Source organism: Xenopus laevis, chromosome 4L, assembly GCF_017654675.1.
Source record: "Xenopus laevis strain J_2021 chromosome 4L, Xenopus_laevis_v10.1, whole genome shotgun sequence".
Taxonomy (NCBI): Eukaryota; Metazoa; Chordata; class Amphibia; order Anura; family Pipidae; genus Xenopus; species Xenopus laevis.
This window is the reverse complement of record NC_054377.1, coordinates 17,493,905-17,517,005: the sequence shown is the minus strand read 5'-3', so window position 1 is coordinate 17,517,005 and position 23,101 is coordinate 17,493,905. Positions and strand designations below refer to the sequence as shown.

At 39.6% G+C, this 23,101-nt stretch overlaps 1 protein-coding gene across 4 annotated transcripts in view; it reads right to left on the bottom strand.

Moving 5' to 3' along the window:
• Positions 1-23,101, bottom strand: part of LOC108713838 (synaptotagmin-7) — a 237,563-nt gene that overhangs the window by 90,503 nt on the left and 123,959 nt on the right. For all 4 annotated transcript variants that reach the window (XM_041589935.1, XM_041589936.1, XM_041589937.1 and 1 more), the window contains exon 3: positions 6,211-6,293. In XM_041589935.1, coding sequence (XP_041445869.1) covers positions 6,211-6,293 — 83 coding nt within the window. The remainder of the gene's footprint in view (positions 1-6,210; positions 6,294-23,101) is intronic.

Below are 23,101 nucleotides of genomic sequence, written 5' to 3'. Positions count from 1 at the left end.
CTATATTTTTTCATTCCTTTCCAGAACTGATTTTCTCCAGAGCCAAAAAAGCACGCTCCTATTACATATGATTCTGTTTAAGGTTACTAACAGAGCAACGCAGTAGAAGGTCTTCTGCTCAGAAGTAGGCAAAAGAAGCTGCCAATGGAAATTTACTAACTTTTGGCAAAAATTAAACATTGCTTCAAAGATGTCTGAAAGCAAAAATCTCTGGCCAGTTTTGTCTGTGTATTAAATGCCTCACATTTTCACTCATAACACTTTAGTAAACTTAACAAAGGCCAATGCACCGGCCGATAAAAGCTGTCGACGGCTGCCTAGTTGGCAGCTTATTGGCCCATGTATGGTCCCTTCTACTGTCTTCCATGACCAATATCTGCCCAAAAATCAGACAGATATTGATCAGACAGGTATACAAATCCTGTTGGAGAGATTACTGCATTGGTTCATAGATGCGTCCATGCTTTGACTGTCTACATTCCAGTCATTGCCACTGGTTTGTACTCATCACATTTTAGTAAACCTAAATGTGGATATACACAGGCCAATAAAAGTTGCCTACAGACCAAGTCGGCAGCTTATTGGTCCATTCCATGTACGGGGGATCTCCAACGAGCTTCCCTGACCGATATCTGGCTAAAATGACAGTTTGAAAAATCCCATTGGTGTGAGGACCACATTGGTTCCTTGCTCTGACCTCCTTTATTCTCGTCCCTAGGACCCAACAATCAGATCAGTCCAATTTCACCCACCTCAAGGTGGGCATATTGGGGAAAGATCTGCTTGTTTGGTGACCTTGCCAAACTAGATGATCTTCAAGAGTTTGTAGAGAGGTTGAGAGCTGTTGAGTACTCAACTCGTCCATTGGAGTTTGGGGGAATGTTGCCAATGAACCCATTGTTTTCTATCAATGATTAATTGCTAGCTGGGACCTTTATACAGAATGCGTGCCATAATTCTTCGATTGCATCTCACCTCCAGCTGGGACCTTTACTTCATTTACAAGTCTCAGGCACATCTACAGATGATATTACAAGAAGCCACAACTTGGCACATAACCACAAAAAGAACAAACATGTATTGATACTTGATATATTTATCTCTGGCAAGTTGATGTATTTGTTGCTTTACATCAGTGTACAATTACGCTTCCCACGAGGGTGAAGGTGCTAACAGGTGTAGAGTTTGGACTGCCTCCTTTTAGATAAGGGTTCTTGGATGTATAATATGGTGATCTCATGGCAAAAGACCTGACTGACATACAAACATATAGAACAAAGTGACAGCTTGACCTTCATATAGGTGACAAAGAGTAATTGATGAGCTGTAAGCCTGCCTCGTGTCCTTTATTCGCATGCTTCAGGAAATCACAGCCTAATTAATTACCCCTCTCCTGCCACCACCCAAGCATGCTCTCACCTCTTCATATCTGATCCCAATTCTTGCTTTGACACGGAGGAACAAAGGAGACTTCTGCTAAGGAGGGTAGAGAGCGAAGCGATAAGAGCGAGAGCTTTAGAAACGGCAGCACGTGTCTGTAGGGAAATAAGGAACGTGCGTGTACAACATATTATCTGCAGATCCTGAAGCTGAGCTTTTACAGAACTATACCAAATATTCTCCAGTGTGCCAAGCATTGAGTTTGCCAAAAATAATCAAGCATTTTTGGCCCAGTAGAGGAACGATGTATATGCTAAAATAAATATATGCTAAAAACTCAGAGTGCTAGATATAAATATGTAGACACATACACCATTTAAATTAAATAGACAAACTGCTATAAAGCAAGGTAGCTTTATACATCTGCCTGGTAAATATATATCAGTTATACAATCTCTCAAGATACCTTTTGCAGTACAATATGTGTTAACTAGTGATGGGCGAATAAAATCTGCTTGCCTGAATTTGCGGCGAATTTCCACGCTAAAATGTGCCTGCATCAAAAAAATGTGGACTTGCGTCCGAAAAGTCACTTGCGTCAAAATCATTGCGCGTCAACACTATTCGGACGCCCATTGACTTTAATCAAAACTGACGGAAGTGACTTTTTAGACGTGCATCCAAAATTGACGCGGGCGTCAATTTTCGACTTTCACACGTTTTTAGTACATTTTTCGCTGGTTAGCGAATTTTGCTGGAAATTAACCAAAATGTCCGGCGAAACGGGAGAAATTCGCTTATCACTAGTGTTCACATGAGGAGTCTAATGATATATCAACACATCATTGCAATGGTCATCTTGCTATAGGTCAACAAACATTAAGACATAAATAATGAATAAAAATAAATGGCCAACCCATATTGGGCCAGTTCAGGTTGCCACCCTTTTGTTGCTTTGAGTTCCCCTAGGATGGGTAGTCTCTCAAGTTTAGGAACCTTTGGGTTCTTCCTTGCCTGACAATTGGCTTCATCCATAGCAGTAAGACATCAGAGATCTAGAGGTATGCTAAAGTGATTTACTAAAAATAACCCACATAACTTAGTTTGGATCATACTAGGAAAAACTGGGCGCTGCCCCAGTTACAAGGACATGAAATCACAAACATCCTAAATTATCCCGTAACTCAAAAACCATAAAAATAAAATATTTTATTCAAAATTACATGTTAAAAAACTTTACATACAAAGCCCATGATCATCCACCTTACATGTTTCATACACTCCGGTACTTAATCATAGGTAATTATAACATCATCACAGTAGTCAAAATTTAAAACCAGCATAACCCCTTCCAGTCTACTATAAAACCAGAGAATTCTGCCATGTCTCTCATTTAAGTACCTTTTGTTATAACCATACAATGTTGGGGTACTTTTATCACTAATAAATTTTGAGGTTTCTAATAGGCTCTTATATTGGTATTTATGGGACTGGGAGGGGTTGTGCTGGATTTAGATTTCGACTGCTGTGATGATGTCATAATTACCTGTGATTAAGTATTGGAGGGTACAAAACTCGTAAGGTGGATGAACATGGGCTTTGTATGTAAACTTTTTTAATGTGCAATTTTTAATAAAAGATGTTGTTTTTAGGATTTTTGAGTTATGGGATAATTTATGATGTTTATGGATCATACTAGCCTCAGCCTTGACGTTTTTCCAGAATCCATGGCAAAGACACATTATTATTACACTAAACTGAGCAGGTTTTTGTCCATCTCATCTCTTTGGGCTCAAAAGAATATTTTGAGCCCAAATATAAACAACTTAGTATTTCCTTAAGTTAAGTAGTCAGTAAGCATTGGGCTAGAGTCAGGCAAGCCCTTGTGTTCCCTTCATCTGTCATGAGATCCAACAACAAAGGTCTTCCCTGTCATGAAATCGGCCTGCTAGAATAAGCCAGAATTTCTTTTCCCCCTCCAGAAAACCATATCTAGCACAGCAGGTGACAGAGCACATCTTCCTTGAAATGTCTTTGTCTTCCTCTTTATCTAAGCTACAAAGAACAGACCATTAAAAGTTACTTTGCTTTCAAGAATACAAATGGTTCTGTCCAATGCACCTCGGTGTCACTACTGTATTTTGGAGGAGAGCCCAAAAAAACGACAGTGGCAATCTCATTCCCTTAAAGTTGCCTCATTTATATCTCAAGGGTGACAATTAATCTGCACTAATGAAGCACACAGCTCCTTTTTTTTGGAGCCATGGATGCTGACAGAACAGCAAAGTATGGCAACTCATGTCCATGTCGTAGGCCATAGGTTCTTGTAAGGTATTTATGGGAAATTGCAATGCTTGAATAAGATGGAGGTGAGTCCTTCAGGCAATGAGCAATTTGGGACCAAAAAAGGAATTGGACAAGAAGGAGTAGGGTATGGATTTGAAACAGGTCAGGATAGATTGGTTAGAAAATGGATAGATTGGAATAAATGGAGTATGGCAGACAGGAGCAGAATGAGCATGTGGAGAAAAGCATGACATACTAGAATGGGACAGAGATGGTGGAGAAACAGGACAGACTATAACCAAAGGAGAAGCAGGCCAGGAGCAAGACCGAAGCAGAATCAGAGCCAGGAGTAGCTAGAGCCTTGGACACGTTTCAGTGTTTAAACAACAACAACAACAATGCTCATGCCAGGAAAAAATGAAACAGAAGGGCTTAACTAGAGAGGATTGAACTCTGGTCAGCTGAACCATAACAGCCAAAGGGTTGCTGGGATTTTGTAGACACATTGGGGAAGGAAATAATCCCAAATTAATCAAGAGCCTTCTTGTCCCTGGTTCAAATCCAAGCAGAGCCTTAGAGCTGATTATTAATGGAAAAATTATGTATAGGTATTATTCATAAAAAGTACAATGAGAAATACATACCTCCCAACATTTTGGAAGTAAAAAGAGGGACAGAATTTTTTTCCCGCACGTAGCGCAGCAATTTTTTGACCACACCCCTTTCCGTGGCCACATCCCCTAATTACCATGTTTGTTTTACAAAATTTGGCAGGTTATGAAAGTTTGAAAATATTTCTCCTCATCTAAACTGTGTTTTTGTGTCTCAAAATTGTTACAAAGTATCTTATTTGCACCTGTTAGCTGTTCTGGGCTATCTGCTAAAAGCCAATTAAGTGAGAAACTTTGTTTCTTTTTCTGGCTGTTCAGTGCAGAGAAAAGAAGGACTTTCCAGTACGAATGAGGGACTGCGGGTTGAGCTGTCAAAAGAGGGACTGTCCCTCCGAAAAAGGGACAGTTGAGAGGTATGGAAATATATATATATATATATATATATATACTGTAGATCCTAGACTGAAGGTATCTCATACAGTATTATACAGCAGAGAACCTTTGGATTAACAGAAAAGGATTCTGTGCCAGGCCCTGAATAATCATAAAATAATTTCTAAGTCTTTGACTTAATCATAAACCAAGTTTTAAGTCAGTTGAACAAAAAGTCCTTAAAAATGATGAGACAGATGGATGATGCAAATACTATGTTTCTTGCTCCAGACTTGATGGGCTATTATTATGCAGCTAAAGTAACAACAAGCAATATATATATCCACATATGAATAGTAGGGAGAGTGCCATCAGCAAAGATTATACAAAAGCTAATTAAATACTTTGTACTGTACTCAGCAGAAGACTTTCCTTTTTGTTATGATCGCAGAGGAAAACAACAAAAGCTCTCAATGGAAACGGCTGAGGTCGAAACAAAAAAAAAAGTTATTTCTCTGATTGAATTTCAATGAAAGGAGAGAAATGAAGCACCTGTTCGAAAAAGAGAAGAACCAACGACTGAGGGGAGGAAAAAAGGGTGGTAAGTTTAGTATCAGCCCTGCAGGGAAATAAAAATAGACCTGTGTGTCCCATCCCAAACAATGCTGGGCTGTTTGTGCTCACATACAGAGAAAGAGACACTACACGGAGACAGTTTTGTGAATATTTCATAACAGATCAACATTGTCTATTGCTGTTTGTTATTAAGGTGGAAGCCAAGCGCCAGAAGGCATTTATTCTTCACAATTGATATTTAGAGTTTTTTAAGGCCTTCCAGCAAACTACACGGGAAAACATTATATCACCAAGTTGAATGGTTTGAATTCTGATCACTTTTCCTGCCCTTCCCAAAGAGTTTAATGGAGAAGAGCAGGGCTGGTTTTAGGGTAGAACACGTCCCAGGCCCTTAATATCACAGGGGCTCCTTGTGGATTTGTCAAGCTTCCTGCAACTAGTAGGACAATTATATTTTTCAGTGTCTAGAAAAGGGGGGCCAGGAGGTATAAGAGCCCCATGAGGCCTAAATCAGTCTTAGTTTCAACATCTATTAGTAAACCAGGACAACCTCTTGATATGTTGGGGGCCCTAAAATTAATTTGCTGTGGGGCCCAGTAACATCTAATTACGCCACTGCCTTCCACCAATCCAGTTATTTGCTTACGAAGCAATGACCAATCAGGTTTCTCTAGCAGGAACCTGGAATCTGCAAAACGTATTGTTCTTGAGACTTTCTCATCCACCCCTCGACTCAGCAGGGAAATTAAAATGTTGTTTTGGGTGGTCAAGGAACTTGGGAACAATAAGCACAGGGTTAGGGAAAGGTAGCCTGAGATAACTTGGAGGAAGTTATATATATTGCATTGAGCACCCTTATGGCAAATACTGTATGTTGGGAAAGCTAAAAGGGCATATTGTCCTTATCTTTAAATGTCTTAAAAGTCTTTAAACATTCCATTGCTTTTCCAACCTGGAAATACCTGCTCCCTACTCATACACTTACTTTAAAGCTTTCTTTTCGCTGCGGATTCCTCTAGTGGAGTCTGGCGTCCCCGCTGTTTCCAGAGAGTTTTTGTAGCGCTTTCCCTGCAGGGAACAATAGAAATATATGTAAGCGACTGATTTGATGGAAAGAGACAATTCTAAAAATAATCCTTCTTAATAGCCAGTTGCTCTTATGGCAAAAAAGAAAACCCAAATTGTGAAGCAGCCATGTATGTAAAATTGGCCCAAGATTCTGGCTGCCTCGTACAGGAAGCTGACGTTTCCAGCCCACTAGCAATTTGTTATTGCCAATGATGGTTTCACTTCTAACTCTTTCATTTGATTGATTATCATTTACTATCAGGCTTGTGACATTGTGAATGTAATTTTAAGACACTTCTCACCAGGGCCATTAGAAATCATGGGGCTCTATACAACAAAATGTCCTGGGCCCCGCCTACTCCAGCCCCCAAGCCCCACCCCAGATCCCGCCCATCCCACACCACAGTAAAAATACCACACAGACATCAGCACCAAAAACAGTAACCCCCCCTCCACACACACAAGTTATAAAAAGCCATTTATGGTCAGGGCCCGCTTATACGTTAAAAAAAAAAACATTGGCACCAGGGCCCCCCATGCAAGTTAAAAAGAAACATTGGGGCCCCAGAGAATATTAAAAAAAACATTGGTGGCAGTGGCCTATAGAGTATTAAAATAATACATTAGTGGGCAGTAGTGATGGGCGAATTTGCGAAACTGTGCCGGCGTCTCGTTTTTTTTTTAATTTTTTCGGGCGAATTTTCGCGGGCCAATTTATTAGCTTGCGGCAAATCACGCAAATTCGCTGCGAATTCGCGCCTGGCGAATAAATTCGCCCATCACTAGTGGGCAGGAGTTTAATAAAATAAAAAAACATATTGGTGTTCAGTAGAAATGAACTCGAGGCTTCGAGGCTCCTTTCGTGGCTGCAGGACTTTTCGCAGCTTCAGGACTTCAACTTCGGCTCCTTTCGTGGCTTTGGGTCTTTTCGTGGCTTCGGGACTTCAACTTTGGCTCCTTTCGTGGCTTTGGGTCTTTTCGTGGCTTGACCCTTCAACTTCGGCATCTTTAGTGGCTTCAGGTCTTTTTGCTGCTTCAGGGCTTCATCTTCGGGTCTTTTAGTGGCTTCGGTTCTGTTCGAGGCTTCGGCTCTTCATCGTTTCGGACTTCGGCTCTTCGGGACTACGGCTCACCTGGACTTCATCGTTTTGGCACGACTTCAGCGCTGTCAAGAGGGGCCTGGCTATTTCGAAAATTGCAGCAAAGCTGGGCCCCCCTTTAGGCTTGGGACCTGTGCACCCCTGATGGCGGTCCTGCTTCTCACTATAAATTTATTAAACTTTTTACAATTTCTTTAAAGTTGATTGTTTCATTGCCGTTGAAAGTGATATTTGTCCCTTTCGATGTTCTGCACTGACTCCTGATTCTGACTCCTAAAATAATGTAGCAGACATCATTTCTCCTCTCAGTTTGTTAATCAGAGGGCTTTTGCTTTATTGTTTAAGACATATGCTAAGGGCAATGAAGGACTGGCATGCCTGAAAATTCATTTCTATTGAAGGCATTTTTGTGTGATTACATTATTTAAGTGTATTACCAGCAGAGATTCTCTGTCATTTCCCTTAGGGACATTTATGAATGAAGTGTGCAAAGTACAAGACTGCAAATCGCCTTGTTTTTCACCCACAAGGCAATAAAATTGCCGTAGATGCATCATAAGCATCATAAACTTAAACGCTAGTGGTGACAAAAGGGACGGCCTATGATGATGGAGGGGTGGGCTGATGGCGAAAGGGGGCAAAGCTATAATATCATAGACTTCTCCAGGAGGATTGGTGAAAGAGGAAAAGGAAAAGAGAGGGTACGTTCTTGGTGGGCTGTGGGTGGATTGGCGGCTTAAAGGAGAACTAAAGCCTTACTAAAGAAGTAGCTAGAAATGTTGTGCATTATGTTTTGAGCTTCTGTACCAGCCCAAGGCAGCCCTTTAGCAGTAAAGATCTGTGTTTCCAAAGATGCCCCAGTAGCTCCCCATTTTCTTTTCTGCTGATTCACTGCACATGCTCTGTGCTGCTGTCACTTACTGAGCTTAGGGGCCCACTCACAATATACAGTACACATAGAATAGAAATGTCCCAATATAAGGCTGATTAGTAATTAATACAGATAATTACTACATGGCTGCACAGAAACCAGTGCAATTAGCATCAGAATTTAATAATCAGCCCTGTAGCATCAGCTTATATTATAGACCAACCTCATTTTCTGCTTAATAATTTGTGATGACCTCTAAAGATAGCCATACACAGGGAGAATATGGGTGGTCGGATCGCGGGACCGCATCAACTAACAGATGCAGCCACGATCCGATAGACTGATAGACTCGGTCTGTCGCCGGCTTTTATCGGCCCGTGTATGGGGGTCTTTAGTTTAGCTTCTCAACAGCTGCTCAGAGCCCACTGAGCATGTGAGTGTCACAGACACTTTCCAAGATGGTGACCCCCTGTGACAAGTTTGAAGTCCTGGATCATTGCTGCTATTGACAAGCTGAAACTTTAGGCTGGTGCAATAAGTTCAATATATAAAATATGGCATATTAAGTGTTTAGTTCTCCCTTAAGGCCAGTGACTGAAATTCAGGGTATTACATATTTACCAGTAAATTGCCAGTAAATTTGTTATACTGGGCCCAGACTTACCAGGTATTTCACTTGTTATAATTACATTATCTTTTATTATTTCCAAAAATAGTATTTGGACGGAATTCTCCTTTAATATGACCTGAAATATTGTAAGCTTAACAAGGCAGAGGAGCAGCTCAACAATAGCTTTGAATATATGTATTTATATATAAACTGGATTCAGGCTGATAAAAGCTGCAGACAGACCGAGTCGGCAGCTTATTGGCCCGTGTATGGGGCCCTCCGATGGGCTTCCCCGATCGATATCTGGCCAAAAAAAATCCCGTTGGATCGCAGCCGCATCTGTTCATTGATGCGATCAGACCGCCCCGTTACACATCGTTAGGATCCGATAGTTGGGCCCTAGGGCCCACGATCGGATCAGCCCAATATTGCCCACCTCAAGGTGGGCATATCGGGGAGAGATCCGCTTGTTTGGCAGCATTGTCAAACAAGCGGATCTCTCCGTGTATGGCCACCTTAAGTTAGAGAAAATATTCCAAACAAAATTGCTAATACAATAGCTAGAACATTACTTTCTTCAGATTTAAGGGACTTACGCATTTTTTTCTTTACAAACACTACCATATTTACTTTATTTCATGCATGCCTGAATCAGCATATTAAATATTTTAAAATTACCGTGGGTTGTTCCGTTGCCTCGTTAAGCTTTATTATCTCAATCGCTTTTAATCCTGTTAAGAGCTCAAAATCCTCCAGTGATGTAAACATTGGGCTTCAGATAAGATCTTGGGTCTGAACAATGTTCAAAAGATAGCTGGAAAATCATCGTAAAGCATGGCGCCGAGGAGGAGAATGAATCATTTAATTACACCACAAGCACGATTGAGATGTTATACTTTATAAATGACTTTAATAAGGGTAATCCCTATCCAGAAACCTGTTATCTATAAAATTCCAGGAAGACCTCTGCCATACAGCCCATGTTAAGCAAATAATTCTAAACAAATTTCTATTTTTTTTTATGATTTCCTTTTTCTCTGTAATAACAAAACAGTGTGTTGAACAGGTATATGATCTGTTATCCAGAATTCTCGGAACCTGGGGCTTTTCCGGATAACAGATCTTTCTGTAATTTAGATCTTCATACCTTAAGTCCACTAGAAAATTAAACCCAATAGGCTGATTTTGCTTCTAATAAGGATTAATTATATCTTAGTTTGGATCAAGTACAAGGTACTGTTTTATTATTACAGAGAAAATGGAAATAATTTAAAAAAAATTGGATTTTTTAGATAAAATGGAGTCTATGGGACACAGACTTTCCGTAATTCTGATCTTTCCAGATAACGGGTTTCCAGGAAAGGGATCCCATACCTGTACTTGATAGTAACTAAGCTGCATGAATCCATATTGGAGGCAAAACAATCCTATTGAGGTTATTTAATGCTTTAGTATTGTGATGGTAATCCAAATCACGGAAAGATCCCTTATCTAAGCATTCTGGATAATAGATCCTATACCTATAACCATCACTTTTTTATGATAATGTTACTACACCACTGAAGTGGCCATACATGGGCAGAGCCCAAATAGACATGTACTGTAGATATAATACATGGCTTTATTGAATAGACAGACAATACTCTTTCTTCCTGATTCTGTGTGGTTTCGGTAACAGTTTACTTGAGACATCCAATTTGTTACATAAATCATATTGAAAATGTAGAGCTCAACACTTTAATGTTAACTTTTCAAGTGTTATAGAAAAGCTCATTCAAAGCAACCATTCCATTGGTCTTTTTTTTTATAGCTGTTTTATTATTAACCTTCTTCTTCTGACTCTTTCCAGCTTTCAAAAGGGGATCACTGACCCCATTTAACAAACACAAACTCTTTAAAGGGCATGTAAAGGCAAATAAAATAAATAAAATCCCATTTTTACTTTCTTTAATGAAAAAGAAACCTATCTCCAATATACTTTTTTATGAAAAACCTGACTGTATGCAGTGAAATTCTCCCTTCATTTACTGCTGTGGATAGGAATTGTCAGACGGTCCCTAACTGCTGAGCAGGGAAACAATCATACTTATGAACAGCAGGGGGAGCCCCCGCCTTACTTCCCAGACATGCAGAACTCAGCTTTGTTTGTTTCCCTGTTTTGATCATTTATGACGATCCCTAAGCAGCCCAGACCGCACTGAGCATGTGCACAGTCTTGGTCTTGCAAAGATATTTAACAAAGTTACAAGATGGTGACCCCCTGTGGCAAAATCATTTGTTTGATTAGGCTTGTGGTGCAGTAACTTTATGTTTATGTTTAGTATACAAAATACAGCATTTCTAGCCTTATTCTATTTTAGACTTTACTTTCCCTTCAAGAATACATATTTATAGTAATTACTACTTTTTGTTACTCATCTTTCTATTCAGGCCTCTCTCATTCATATTCCAGTTTCTTATTTAAATCAATGCAATTCAGTCCCCAAAAGACATTTGTCCACCCCAAACTAGAGCACAATCTAGAGCATCATTCGGGCGCCAACTGAATAACCAGTTATCCTTTAAATGTTCATAAATTGCCTTTGTTTGTTCCACTGTTACAAGGAAAATTGTTATAATTGTTAGTTAGCACTAGAGTCATAAATGTGGGGGTCAGAGTTTTAGAGGAGCCAGTGGTTTTCTCCCTTTTTTTGCCCCGGGGGTAGAGAACATTTAGCACAGCATAATTTTTTAATCAATAGAAGCTCCAAGTTTTGAGAAATAGATGATTTCATTGGCAATAGGCTTTTCCATTCTTTTGTGTAAAATAACTGACTTTCCAATACTGAAATTCAGGCCTGAGAACATTCTGAAATCCTGTTGGATCAATATTCCTAGCGAGCCATGGAAATCGGCTAAATATGTGAGTGTCTCGCAACGTTCACTTTGCACTGAACTACATTTTCTGTGCATTTTTTATTGTGGGTGCCAGACGCAGCGCTGAGTAGTATGAGAAGTATGAGAGTGTGTTTATTGCATAATGAGTTTCTGTATAACTGATCTCTTGCCTTACATAAGTGCAATGGATAGAGCATGTTCTGATCATACTTTTTGTCTATCGTTTAAATCAAGTAAAAATCTCTGGTTTTTGTTATGCCTTGAACTTAAAAAAGGGCAAACAGAAGCTACTCCATGTTTGGTCCTTGCAAGGTAGGTAATTATTTACTGCGGGTGACTGGGTAAGTGGGTGAGAAATTCAGGGTGATTCCTGAAGAGTCCATGGGGCAAATTCACTAACCCGCGGAAATTCACCAGCGACAGCTTCGCTCACATCGCCACACTTCGCCAGGCGAAAATTCACCAGGACAACGCTAATTCAATAAAATGCAAAGTTGCTTCCAGGGTGCCGAATGATGGTGAAGGTTCGCTAGCGTTAATTCAGCAAGCAAAGCGAAATTGTGCTAGCGTTGGCTAATTTGCATACGGCGGGAAGTTAAAGTTGAATGGACGTATGTTGCAGTAACTACATTCCACTACATAAGCCCAGGGAACCTTAATAAAATAAAGTAGAGTTGTTATATTGCCCTACATATGAGCCCAGTGTATAGTTTATGTGCCATATGTTAGGAAATGTAGGGGGGAAGCCGGGTACCCTAAAAAAATTATGATCTTTTGCAGCCTATCACACTGAAAAACTGAAAAGTCGCCAGCGTTTTTTGGGACCTAGAAAAATTTCAATTTTTTTTGAGGAACTCCTATCTACCCTATTGCACTTCGTCTGGTCTGAGGTGGCGAAGGCAAGTCTGGCGCAAGAGGTAACGTTCATTAAAATCCGCATCTTAGTGAATTTGCGTAGTTACATCCATTCGCCAGAGCGAAAATTCGCCTGGCTTAGAGTGCGAAGTAGCGCTAGAGTCTATTTCCTTCGATAGCGAAGTTACGCCAGCACACGTTAGTAAATCGGCGAATCCCTTAAATGACATTACGCTGGCAAATTTTCGCCCGCGTTAGTCACTTCACCTTTTAGTAAATTTGCCCCAATGTGTCATCAAAAGAGTCAAAAATGGCATTTCCCCTTTATATGTATTCATTCAAGATACGTTCATGGCATACAAATGTTTCCCTCTCTACTTTATGAACTGGGGAAATAAATGGAAGATTAGCAGCGTTTATAAATAATATATATTCCCCTTTAATTGGCAATTGGCAGTTTCCACTGCCGGGCGGCTTACTTTGGAGAATAGGATGTTCTTCGTTAGTGTCACATGAAAGGTTACGAGTATTTAGCACACTGACGTGTGATAATGGAGCAACTCAAAGTTGGATAAGGAAATACGCACAAGCAGCTTGAGCCGATGGTTTTGAGCCGATCGTTTCCCTTGATTTTCTGCCCAAAAGTCCCCATTATGCCCATTATTTCGCAGTCAACATTTCCTGCGGAGAGCAGATGAGAGAGCATTTTACATGAAGTATCAAACGGATGAAACTTGGCTGCAGCAGCCAGTGATGACGTCTCTCTGACTAACCTGCTTTATATATAGTTTTACTTATGAATTATTAACTCCCTTCCAAATGTGGCTGGCAGGAAAGAACGGATTTTAATGGGGAGAAGAACAGACAATGTGTTTCTGTAAGGAAAACAGCCACATTTTCCCACCCCGAGGAGCTAGATGAAGCTTTCTGGATGTAAATGGGGTCTCCAAAGAATACTGAGAGAAAGGCAGATTAGTGCCGCATGGTCTCTAAAGGAATAAACTGTTTCAAACTTGTTGCTTAATTATCAGGAGCTCGTCAGCAGAGTTTAAAGTGATACTGACACATCTAAGCTAATAACTATATTAAACATGAACCTGCCGCAAAACAATCCCTAGTTTGAGCAGTCAGGTGTTTCTTTGTGATGCTTCTTATTCTCAACACTGATCTGGCACTTTTCCATGCAGAGTGTGCTTTCTGTTCTGTAGGGTCTTCCTACACCAGATTTTATCTATTTACAGCTCCTCCTTCAATGTATCAATCTGCAGAAGTGGAGGATCCCAAACAAACTAGGGGCATTTTTTGGGGAGGAATAGAATGCTGCCATTAAAGGGATACTGTCATGGGAAAACATGTTTTTTTCAAAATGAATCAGTTAATAGTGCTGCTCCAGCAGAATTCTGCACTGAAATCCATTTTATAAAAGAGCAAACAGATTTTCTTGTATTCAATTTTGAAATCTGACATGGGACTAGACATATTGTCAATTTCCCAGCTGCCCCCAGTCATGTGACTTGTGCTCTGATAAACTTCAATCACTCTTTACTGCTGTACTGCAAGTTGGAGTGATATCACCTCCTCTCTTTCCCTCCCCTGCAGCCTAACAACAGAACAATGGGAAGGTAACGAGATATCAGCTCCCTAACATAATATAAAAAAACTGTTTGCTCTTTTGAGAAATGGATTTCAGTGCAGAATTCTGCTGGAGCAGCACTATTAACTGATTTGTTTTGAAAAAAACATGTTTTCCCATGACAGTATGCTTTTATCAGTATCATTTTCATAGCAGCAGCAATATTCTTAAAGTGATGCTAACAGTAAAGAAAACTACACTTCCAAATATGAATGTACATTAAGGGGCAGATTTATTAAAGGTTCGACCAGTAAGTTCGAATTTTCTAATTGTGTTTCAAGTCAAAACTCTCAAATTCTAATTGGGAATAATCCAAACTCAATTCGAATTCAAAAATCAAGATTTATCAAGCCTTGACCCTTGGAACAATTTTGAATTTGACTATTCGCCACCTAAAACCTGCCCAGTTCATGTAGAAATCAATGGCAGAGGTCCATTTGTCGATGTTAGCCTTCCTGACATTCAAGTTTTTTTCTGAGAAAAAACTCGATTCGAGTTTAGTCGAATAGAATTCGATTCAAGTTTTTGAGTCGGTAATATTCGTCCGAGTTTTAAATAGCCTTTCACCTCCCATTCGAATTTTGAGTAAATTCGAATTTATTATAGTAAAAAATTTTTTTTCCGAAATTCGACCTTTGAGAAATGGGCTATAGATCATGTTGATGGTTTTTCACTAATAGGGCTGATTTTTGTAAGTAATTGTTACTGGCTTAGCTCTAAATGATGCCTTTCCCAGTCGAAGCAATTGATTGTAGGCATGAGCTGTTTACAGATGTAAATATTGGTAAGTTCTTGGTACTCCATAGACAAAAAAAATCAATCCAAGCTTCTCCTTATCCCCTTGTGCAACACACTCTCCATTCATTTCTTCTTCCTTTCCTTCTCTAGCCAAGCAAGTGTTTAACTGAAGATGCTGGGAGCTGTATTTGACAGTTGTAGCACAGCTCTACAGTATTTTATCTGATTTTCTTTCCCCTTCTTTCCCCATCACCCTGTATACTTTCAGGTTGCATGCCCTATTGCGGAAACCTATTATTTTACCTGCACTACACTGATTGGAGATTAATTTACATTGGTTGCTCTGGGTTAATATGAATTATTAAAATACCCTCTGTTTTTTGTGAAAACGATAAAATAAACAACTGCAACTAATGTTATAACACTCCATCATTTAATGGCACAGAGCTTTGTAAATGACATGTATTACCTTATCTGTAAGGAATGCCAAAAGCTTCAACGGCAGAAAACCTTGAAGATTCCACCTTTGTCACGACAGGGAAACATTTTTCGACAGTCCAGAGTGCTTAATGCTAGTCCTTGAATCAGTTATCTATGGGTATTAACCATTATTTCATTTATTAAGACTATTATATATGTGTTTCTCTGAAGGAGACATCGGTGGGTACCAGAAAATCATTTAGAAAAGTGTTGGTCATGAAAAGGCTACTACTTTTAGCTAGTGCATGTTTTGATGCATTGGATGCAACTCCCCCTTGCAACTGCAACCACACTGGAATTGTCGGGGTGGAAATGCTGCATTCTGGGTAAAAAAACACGGTGAGTTTCTCCAGATATAGAACACACTTAAATGAACCTTTTTATGTGCTATGTCTTAAAGGAGAACTAAAGCTTAACTAAAGAAGTAGCTAGAAATGTTGTACATTATGTTTTGTGCTTCTGTACCAGCCCGAGGCAACCACAGCCCTTTAGCAGTAAAGATCTGCGTCTCCAAAGATGCCCCAGTAGCTCCCCATCTTCTTTTCTGCTGATCCACTGCACATGACCTATGCTGCTGTCACTTACTGAGCTTAGGGACCCACTCACAATATACAGTACACAAAGAATAGAAATGTCACAATATAAGGCTGATTAGTAATTAATACAGATAATTACTACATGGCAGCACAGAAACCAGTGTAATTAGCATCAGAATTTAATAATCAGCCCTGTAGCATCAGCTTATACTACAGACCAACCTCGTTTTCTGCTGGATAATTAGTGACGAGCCCTAAGCTTAGCTTCTCAACAGCTGCTCAGAGCCCATTGAGCATGTGAGTGTCACAGACACTTTCCAAGATGGTGACCCCCTGTGACAAGTTTGAAGTCCTGGATCATTGCTGCTATTGAGAAGCTTTAACCTTAGGCTGGTGCAATAAGTTCATTTTGTAGAACATGGCATTTTTAGCCATATTGATTTTTAGAGTTTAGTTGTCCTTTAAGTGTGGAAAGGAGGTGTACTCTTTAAATTTACATTTTGAAAAGGAGACTGTTGATGGCCAAAAATAATCCAGGACCAGGACCTAAACTTCTACATAGTCAGGTACCTGCCCAACAGAAATGTGGCACCTACAGTGTAGGACACAAATCAAACACTCCAATAACAATCCAATAACAGAAACATAACTGCTCCAAGTCTAGTAAGCCATAGCAACCTAAAAGCAAATATATACTGAAAGCAAAACATCTATTTGGTTACGATGGGTTTGTACACCTGGGACAACTTGTAAGCTGAACCAACTTGCTCAAAAGGACTGATGTAATAAGATCTTTTCAGAAGTATTGAATGTTGCCTTTTGTACCCCTCTAGATGTATGGGGCCCTTGGGACTGACTGTCCAGCTTATATCTGGCAAAATATCAACCAGATATCTATTGGGCATGTTTATAAACAAGTACCAGCTCATTGATGAGGTCCCCATCGAACCAGTCCTACAGCATGATTTGATAATGTGCCCCAGGCATTGATCAAATCTACCCAATTTCTCCCATTAATGGATTCCAAGGTTCCATCCACTTCCAAAACTGGTGTTATAGAGAGCCCAAAGGCCAATATATATGCTAGGAATCTGTCTATAAACTTCTCATTACTCAGGCATATGCATCTTGTCAGATATATCTCGAAACAAATCAATAGGACAAAGAATAAAGGTTGAATAATCAACGCCGTTAACAGAGCGGGGCAACTATGCAAATACAGTAGCAAATACTGTAATGCTCAGGTGTTGCTTCAAGTCTACTGGAAATTTCACTGCTCAAAACCAGGACCTTATGAAGATCTTCTTGCATGATAACGTAGTCAAAAAACAAGTTGTTAAACATATTTTATGACAGATGTGATGCTATCAGGGCTGTACATGGTCTTGCAGTTCCACTAACAGCTCCATAAACTCTCTTGTATCTGATCCAAAAAAACACGGATATGACAGATGATCAGTCCATGACATGCAAAACACTAGGCATCTGTTATAATCATGGTCTAATGCACTAGTGGGCTTCATGGTGATAAAACCCAAGCATTACTTGGGTTTCAAAGTATCAGTAAAAGAAAGGGTGACTCAAGAACTGTAACCATAAGGGGCACAACATCATGGCATTGGTGGTACAAGATTTAATCAAGACCATGCATCTTCTTTCTTGAATCCGCTACTGACTCCTGTTATATAATGGCCCACTGGATGTGCCAGATTTATATGGATCATAGAAATGTCCATAACCAGGCAATTTAATCTAACATAGTGACTTCCCCCTTAAGGAGCCGTTTACATAGTCAAAGCCCACCCATACTGAAAGTGTCTTTGTGCAGAGATAACAATACAACCACATGGTTTGTTGCAGAGACTATTTATGAATATAGGAATATAAGAATGGCATATTGGTTGATTCGCTCTGTAATGATGTTGATTATTCTTTTATTGTGAGATTTGGGGTTTGGAGACTGAGGCACAGCAGGACCAGAGCGTTTCAGCTGGCTGCCGGAGCCTTTCTCTTTCTTGGTGGGAAGCAAGGAAATTGTTCTTGTTATTGTTGTTTACCAAGAGCAGTAACTCATATGTTTCTTGAGAGGAGATATTATTTTGTCTGCGTGGATGAGAAACACTAAAGTGCTTAGATGGTTTAAAAGGCAATCAGTGTTTCATATATGATATGAACTAATTGGTTATGGAACAGGCTTCCTAAAGATATTAAATATTTCTGACTGAGCTGGTGAGACGTTATAGCAATTGTGGAGTTATTCATTAAAAAGGGACAATGAAATGGGAATTACTACTTTGACCTCTCTAACCATGATTCTCTTTTATATATCCCTACAAAGAACAAAACTAGGTGAATATATACATGACGATTCTTTCCCATGAGTCCAACTGGCAGATAAAAGCATTGCAAGCTGAATCAACAATGTGGTGAATGGAACTGGACTATTTGTAAGGGATTGTAAGAGATTCTATGGTGGATGAGTCCTTCAAAAGAGGACTGATTGTGCTCACAGTAGATGAGAAGAGGTGATGAAGGAACAGGATGAAGAACAGGGTGATGTGGTCAGAGAATCAAAGAATCAAAGAATCGAGGTCAGGCAGGACAGGGACAGAGAGGGCAAAGAGAACATGAACAGGAGAAAAGGTGATTGGTCAGAGTGGAGCAGGATGGAGCAGATGAAGAATCAGGAAAAGGCTTAGCAGGAAAGGACAGTGCAGGCAAGGAAGCAGAATCTGGAACAGAACAAGAACTAGATGCAGGAAACAGGAACAGAACAAAAGTGAGGAGGAGTGAGAGCATGAGGTGGGAACAAGAGTCAGGAGTGGGACAAGAACAGGTCAGGGTGCAGAATCAGGAACCAGAGCTAGGGACAAGCCACACTGCTCAGAAAGCAAGATCAATGCTCAGGGCTGGGCTTATATAGGGCAGAGTCAGCAAAGATAGGGAGACCTAACCCAACCAATAAGACAGATAGAGTGATACGACACAGCCAGGGAAACAGGTGTAGAGTTGGCCATAGACGCTTCAATTACAATCTCTCTTGGAAAAGATCTTTTCAAGAAAGATCGCTCATTTCAATACACACATTTAGAGCTGAATAGTCAGATATACAGGTAGAAACAATAGAATGCTACCTGTACCTGATGATTCAGCGATAACAATAGCTGATGTTCAGATGCCTTCAAAGTCACCCAATCAAATTTTTCTGTCCAGCCCGATCAATGAGCCAACCGATATCCAAGTCTTCTTCCGATCCCGGCCGGCTCTTTTCCCCCATACACACATCGAATATTGTACAAAAATAAAAATTTTTACAATATTATCTGTGCATCTATGGCCACCTTACGGGTGGTGGCAGACTGGGAAGTTTCACTTTGGGCGACCCCTGTCCAGTGGTTAAGGCAAGCAACCAACAACCAAAAGGTACTAGACTCAAGCTTAATGTCAGGTCCATGAGAAGATCAGTGAAATGAAGGCAACTAAGAGGCAATTCTTCTTACTCGAATGAGCAAGCAACAGCCCAGCTTGTAAAGTCAAGCAGTTGAAGAGCCAACACTGGCTTGGAGAGGACATGGAGAGGTGGAGATACATAATAATCCAAGAATGAACTGGCAGATGCTCTCTTCATGCTTTCCCTATCTCTAAGATCCAGCATACAATAGTTTATAGCATATATCCTTGTTAATAGGGTATGGTGACTTATAGGCTAGGGTTTCAATGAGGGGTTACCAGCCCTTAAAGCGGTTGTTCACCTTTAACTGTTAGTATGATGTAGACTCTGACATCTACATTGTAGAGAGTGATATTCTGAGACAATTTGCAATTGGTTTTCATTTTTTTAATATTTGTGGTTTTTGAGTTATTTAGCGTTTTATTCAGCAATGTATTATTGTTTGCAGTTTCAGCAATCTGGCTGCTAGGGTCCAAATTAACCTTGTAACCATTCTTTGATTTGAATATGAGACTGAAATATGAATAGAAGAAGGCCTGAAAATGAAGAGGAGTACTAAAAAGTAAAAAAAAAATTGTAGCCTTAAAAAGCATTTCTTTATGGATGGGGTCAGTGACCCCCTATTCGAAAGCTGCAAAGAGTCAGAAGAAGAAGGCAAATAATTACAAAAAAACTATATATAATAAAGAATGAAGACCAACTGAAAAGATGCTTAGACTTAGCGAATTTATATCATACTAAAAGCCAACTTAAAAGTGAATTTGAAATAAGTGTTTTTCCCAGTTTGGATAGAAAGTGAGCCTGTGCTAAGGTGTGCAGATAAAGATACACTAAGCTTCTGTGAAGATTGCTTGGGCACGACTCTATTCCTGTAGGGCCCATTCATAATGTTTGTTTAATCTCCTTTCTAACAACAGGCTCATTATAATTTTTAGCTCCAGGCCTGTGAGGTCCTTCAAGGAGAACAAAAGCATGGCGTGCCAACTTGTTAGGAATAACCAGTGACTAAATGGTTCAGTTTTTACCCCTGACTGACACAAGCTCAATAGAGTAAATTTTGGGAGTTTCCAGTACTTCCCAGCCCAGATTAAATAAGCGAAAAGGAGACCCATTCTACCCCTTCCAAACTGAAATGAGATGTGATTTATAAGACATAGGATTTCTCTAATGGGAATTTCAGCCATGCTTGCTGTCCTTCTAATAAATAGGGTATCTGCCATGCAAGTTGAACAGCAGGCTGGAAATTGGAAGCAAGGCATACAGCAGACTCAGAAACACATCGGCATCCCCGGATCAAAGCCTGAATTGCAAAAACAAGATATTTTACAGCCAGATGGAGAACAGGTTCAAACTCTCATAAATCTAAGGCAGGATTCAAAGAAGAATTGTCTTTATTAAATAAGGGACTTGGGTTTGCTATAAAAGTCCAATTATCCTACCAATTTAAAAGTGAAGTTTCTTCTATTATTGAAATATTGCTTTATTTATTTATACTCTGGCGCCAATAAAGAAATGGTAATATTTGAAAGCAAAGAACCATCTTGAAGGTTTAACAATGCTATATCTGTGCCTGAGTTATTTCTTATAAACAGTAGAATTCACTGGAACACATTACAGGTTCAGGGTACAAGTATGGGACCCATTATTCAGAAAGCTGTGAATTACGGAAAGGACATCTCCCATAGACTCCATTTTAACCAAATAATCCAAAAAATGATTTTCCTTTTTTTCTCTGTAATAATAAAACAGTAGCTTGTATTTGATTCCAACTGAGCTATAATTAATCCTTATTGGAAGCAAAACAAAACTATTAGGTTTAAATAACGTTTAAATTAAACAAAGGCAGATTCGGGGAGATCGCCTGGCAAAAAATCTCCTCTTCCTCGGGGGCGACTAATCTCCCCGAACTGCCTCCCCTGCCTTCCAGCCGGGGTAAAATGAAAATCGCCGGCGGGATGGTACTCGGAGCGATTCGTTTTCCAAAGTCGCGCGAAATTGCCTCACAGGGAAACTTCGGATGACTTCGGAAAACGAATCGCCGGCGGCAATTTTCATTTTATCCGGGTGAAGGCAGGGGAGGCAGTTCGAGGAGATTAGTCGCCCCAAAGAAGACCTTAAGGTATTAAGATGCATATGGAAAGATCCCTTATCCAGAAATCATTCTGGATAACAAGTCTCCTACTTGCACCAAGGTGTCCTTGGGTCAACGTCTGCAGAAACAATTACTCAGGCTACAATAAAATAGAATGAGCCTCTGTAGTGAGCAAATGATGGATCCAACCGACGTAGGTTTTATGTCGCAGATCAATGAGAAATATAACTGCATTTTCTTTTTTAGCATGAACATCTGTAATTAACATGATGAGTTTCTATACGTAGTACATATACAGTAACAAGTTCAGCCCGCCGCATGCCCATACATTGATTGTAGCATTTAGATTTTATAGAAATACAGTTTAAAAGGGATTATCCGGCACTATTCATTATCCGGCACTATTTATTTCTCAATACACAAAGTGCATTGAGCAGGACTCATCTGAAATACATCCAGCCCCAAAATTATTCATATTTCATTAACCGTTCTCTTTTGAGCCAAATGTTGGCAGGTCTCAGATGTTCTGTTTCCACCGATTTCCCACTGATCCGTTAAAACCACACTAATACAAACAGTACGAGAAGTGCAAACATATCGACAGCAGCTTAGTGTCATTATACGGGTTTAATGCGTCAGATATAAAACTCTGTTATTTCTAATGCATCTTGAATTGCACCCGGGCAGAGGATTGAAGGGTGGGGTAGAAGAGCTACAGATCTAAATATACAACTTAATATCTGTCAGGACAAACAAAATCGATTCATGTTAAAGGGGTGGTTCACATTTAAACCCAGGGGGTTACTTAAAGGAACGGTAACACCAAAAAATGAAAGAGTTTTAAAGTAAGGAGAATATCATGTACTGTTGCCCTGCACTGGTAAAACTACCAGTTTCATATAAACAAGCTGCTGTGTAGCAATGGCGGAAATTGAAAAAAGACTTTATGGCACAGGTTAAATAGTGGATAACAGATAACACCATTATGTTCTACAGATCTTATCTGCTGTGTAACTTGAGCCTTTTCTCCTTTGAATGGCTGCCCCCATTGCTACACAGCAGCTTATTTATATAAACAATAGTAGAGTTTCTGAAGCAAACACACAAGTTTTACCAGTGCAGGGCAACGCTGCAGTATATTTGTACTACTTTAAAATACTTTCATTTTTTTGATGTTACTGTTCCTTTTAAACTGCATTTTCTATTTAGGATTACCCAATAGCACTTGCTACTAGCAAAGTATATTTTCATGAAAATGGTTTATTTAGATGAAGCAGGGTTTTACATATGGACTGTTTATGCAATATATATAAATATATATATATATATATATATATATATATATATATATATATATATATATATATACCGGTATATATATATAGATATCTGCTTCCTGCATGGAAAAGTGTTTCATGTGTTCAACAAAAAATAAAGTCTCTAGAAGTCCATGCTTTTCTGGTACAGGTATTGGATCCGTTATCCAGAAACCCATTACCCAGAAAGCTCCAGATTACAGGAAGGCCAACCATAGACTCATTTTTAAACAAATAATTAAAATTTTT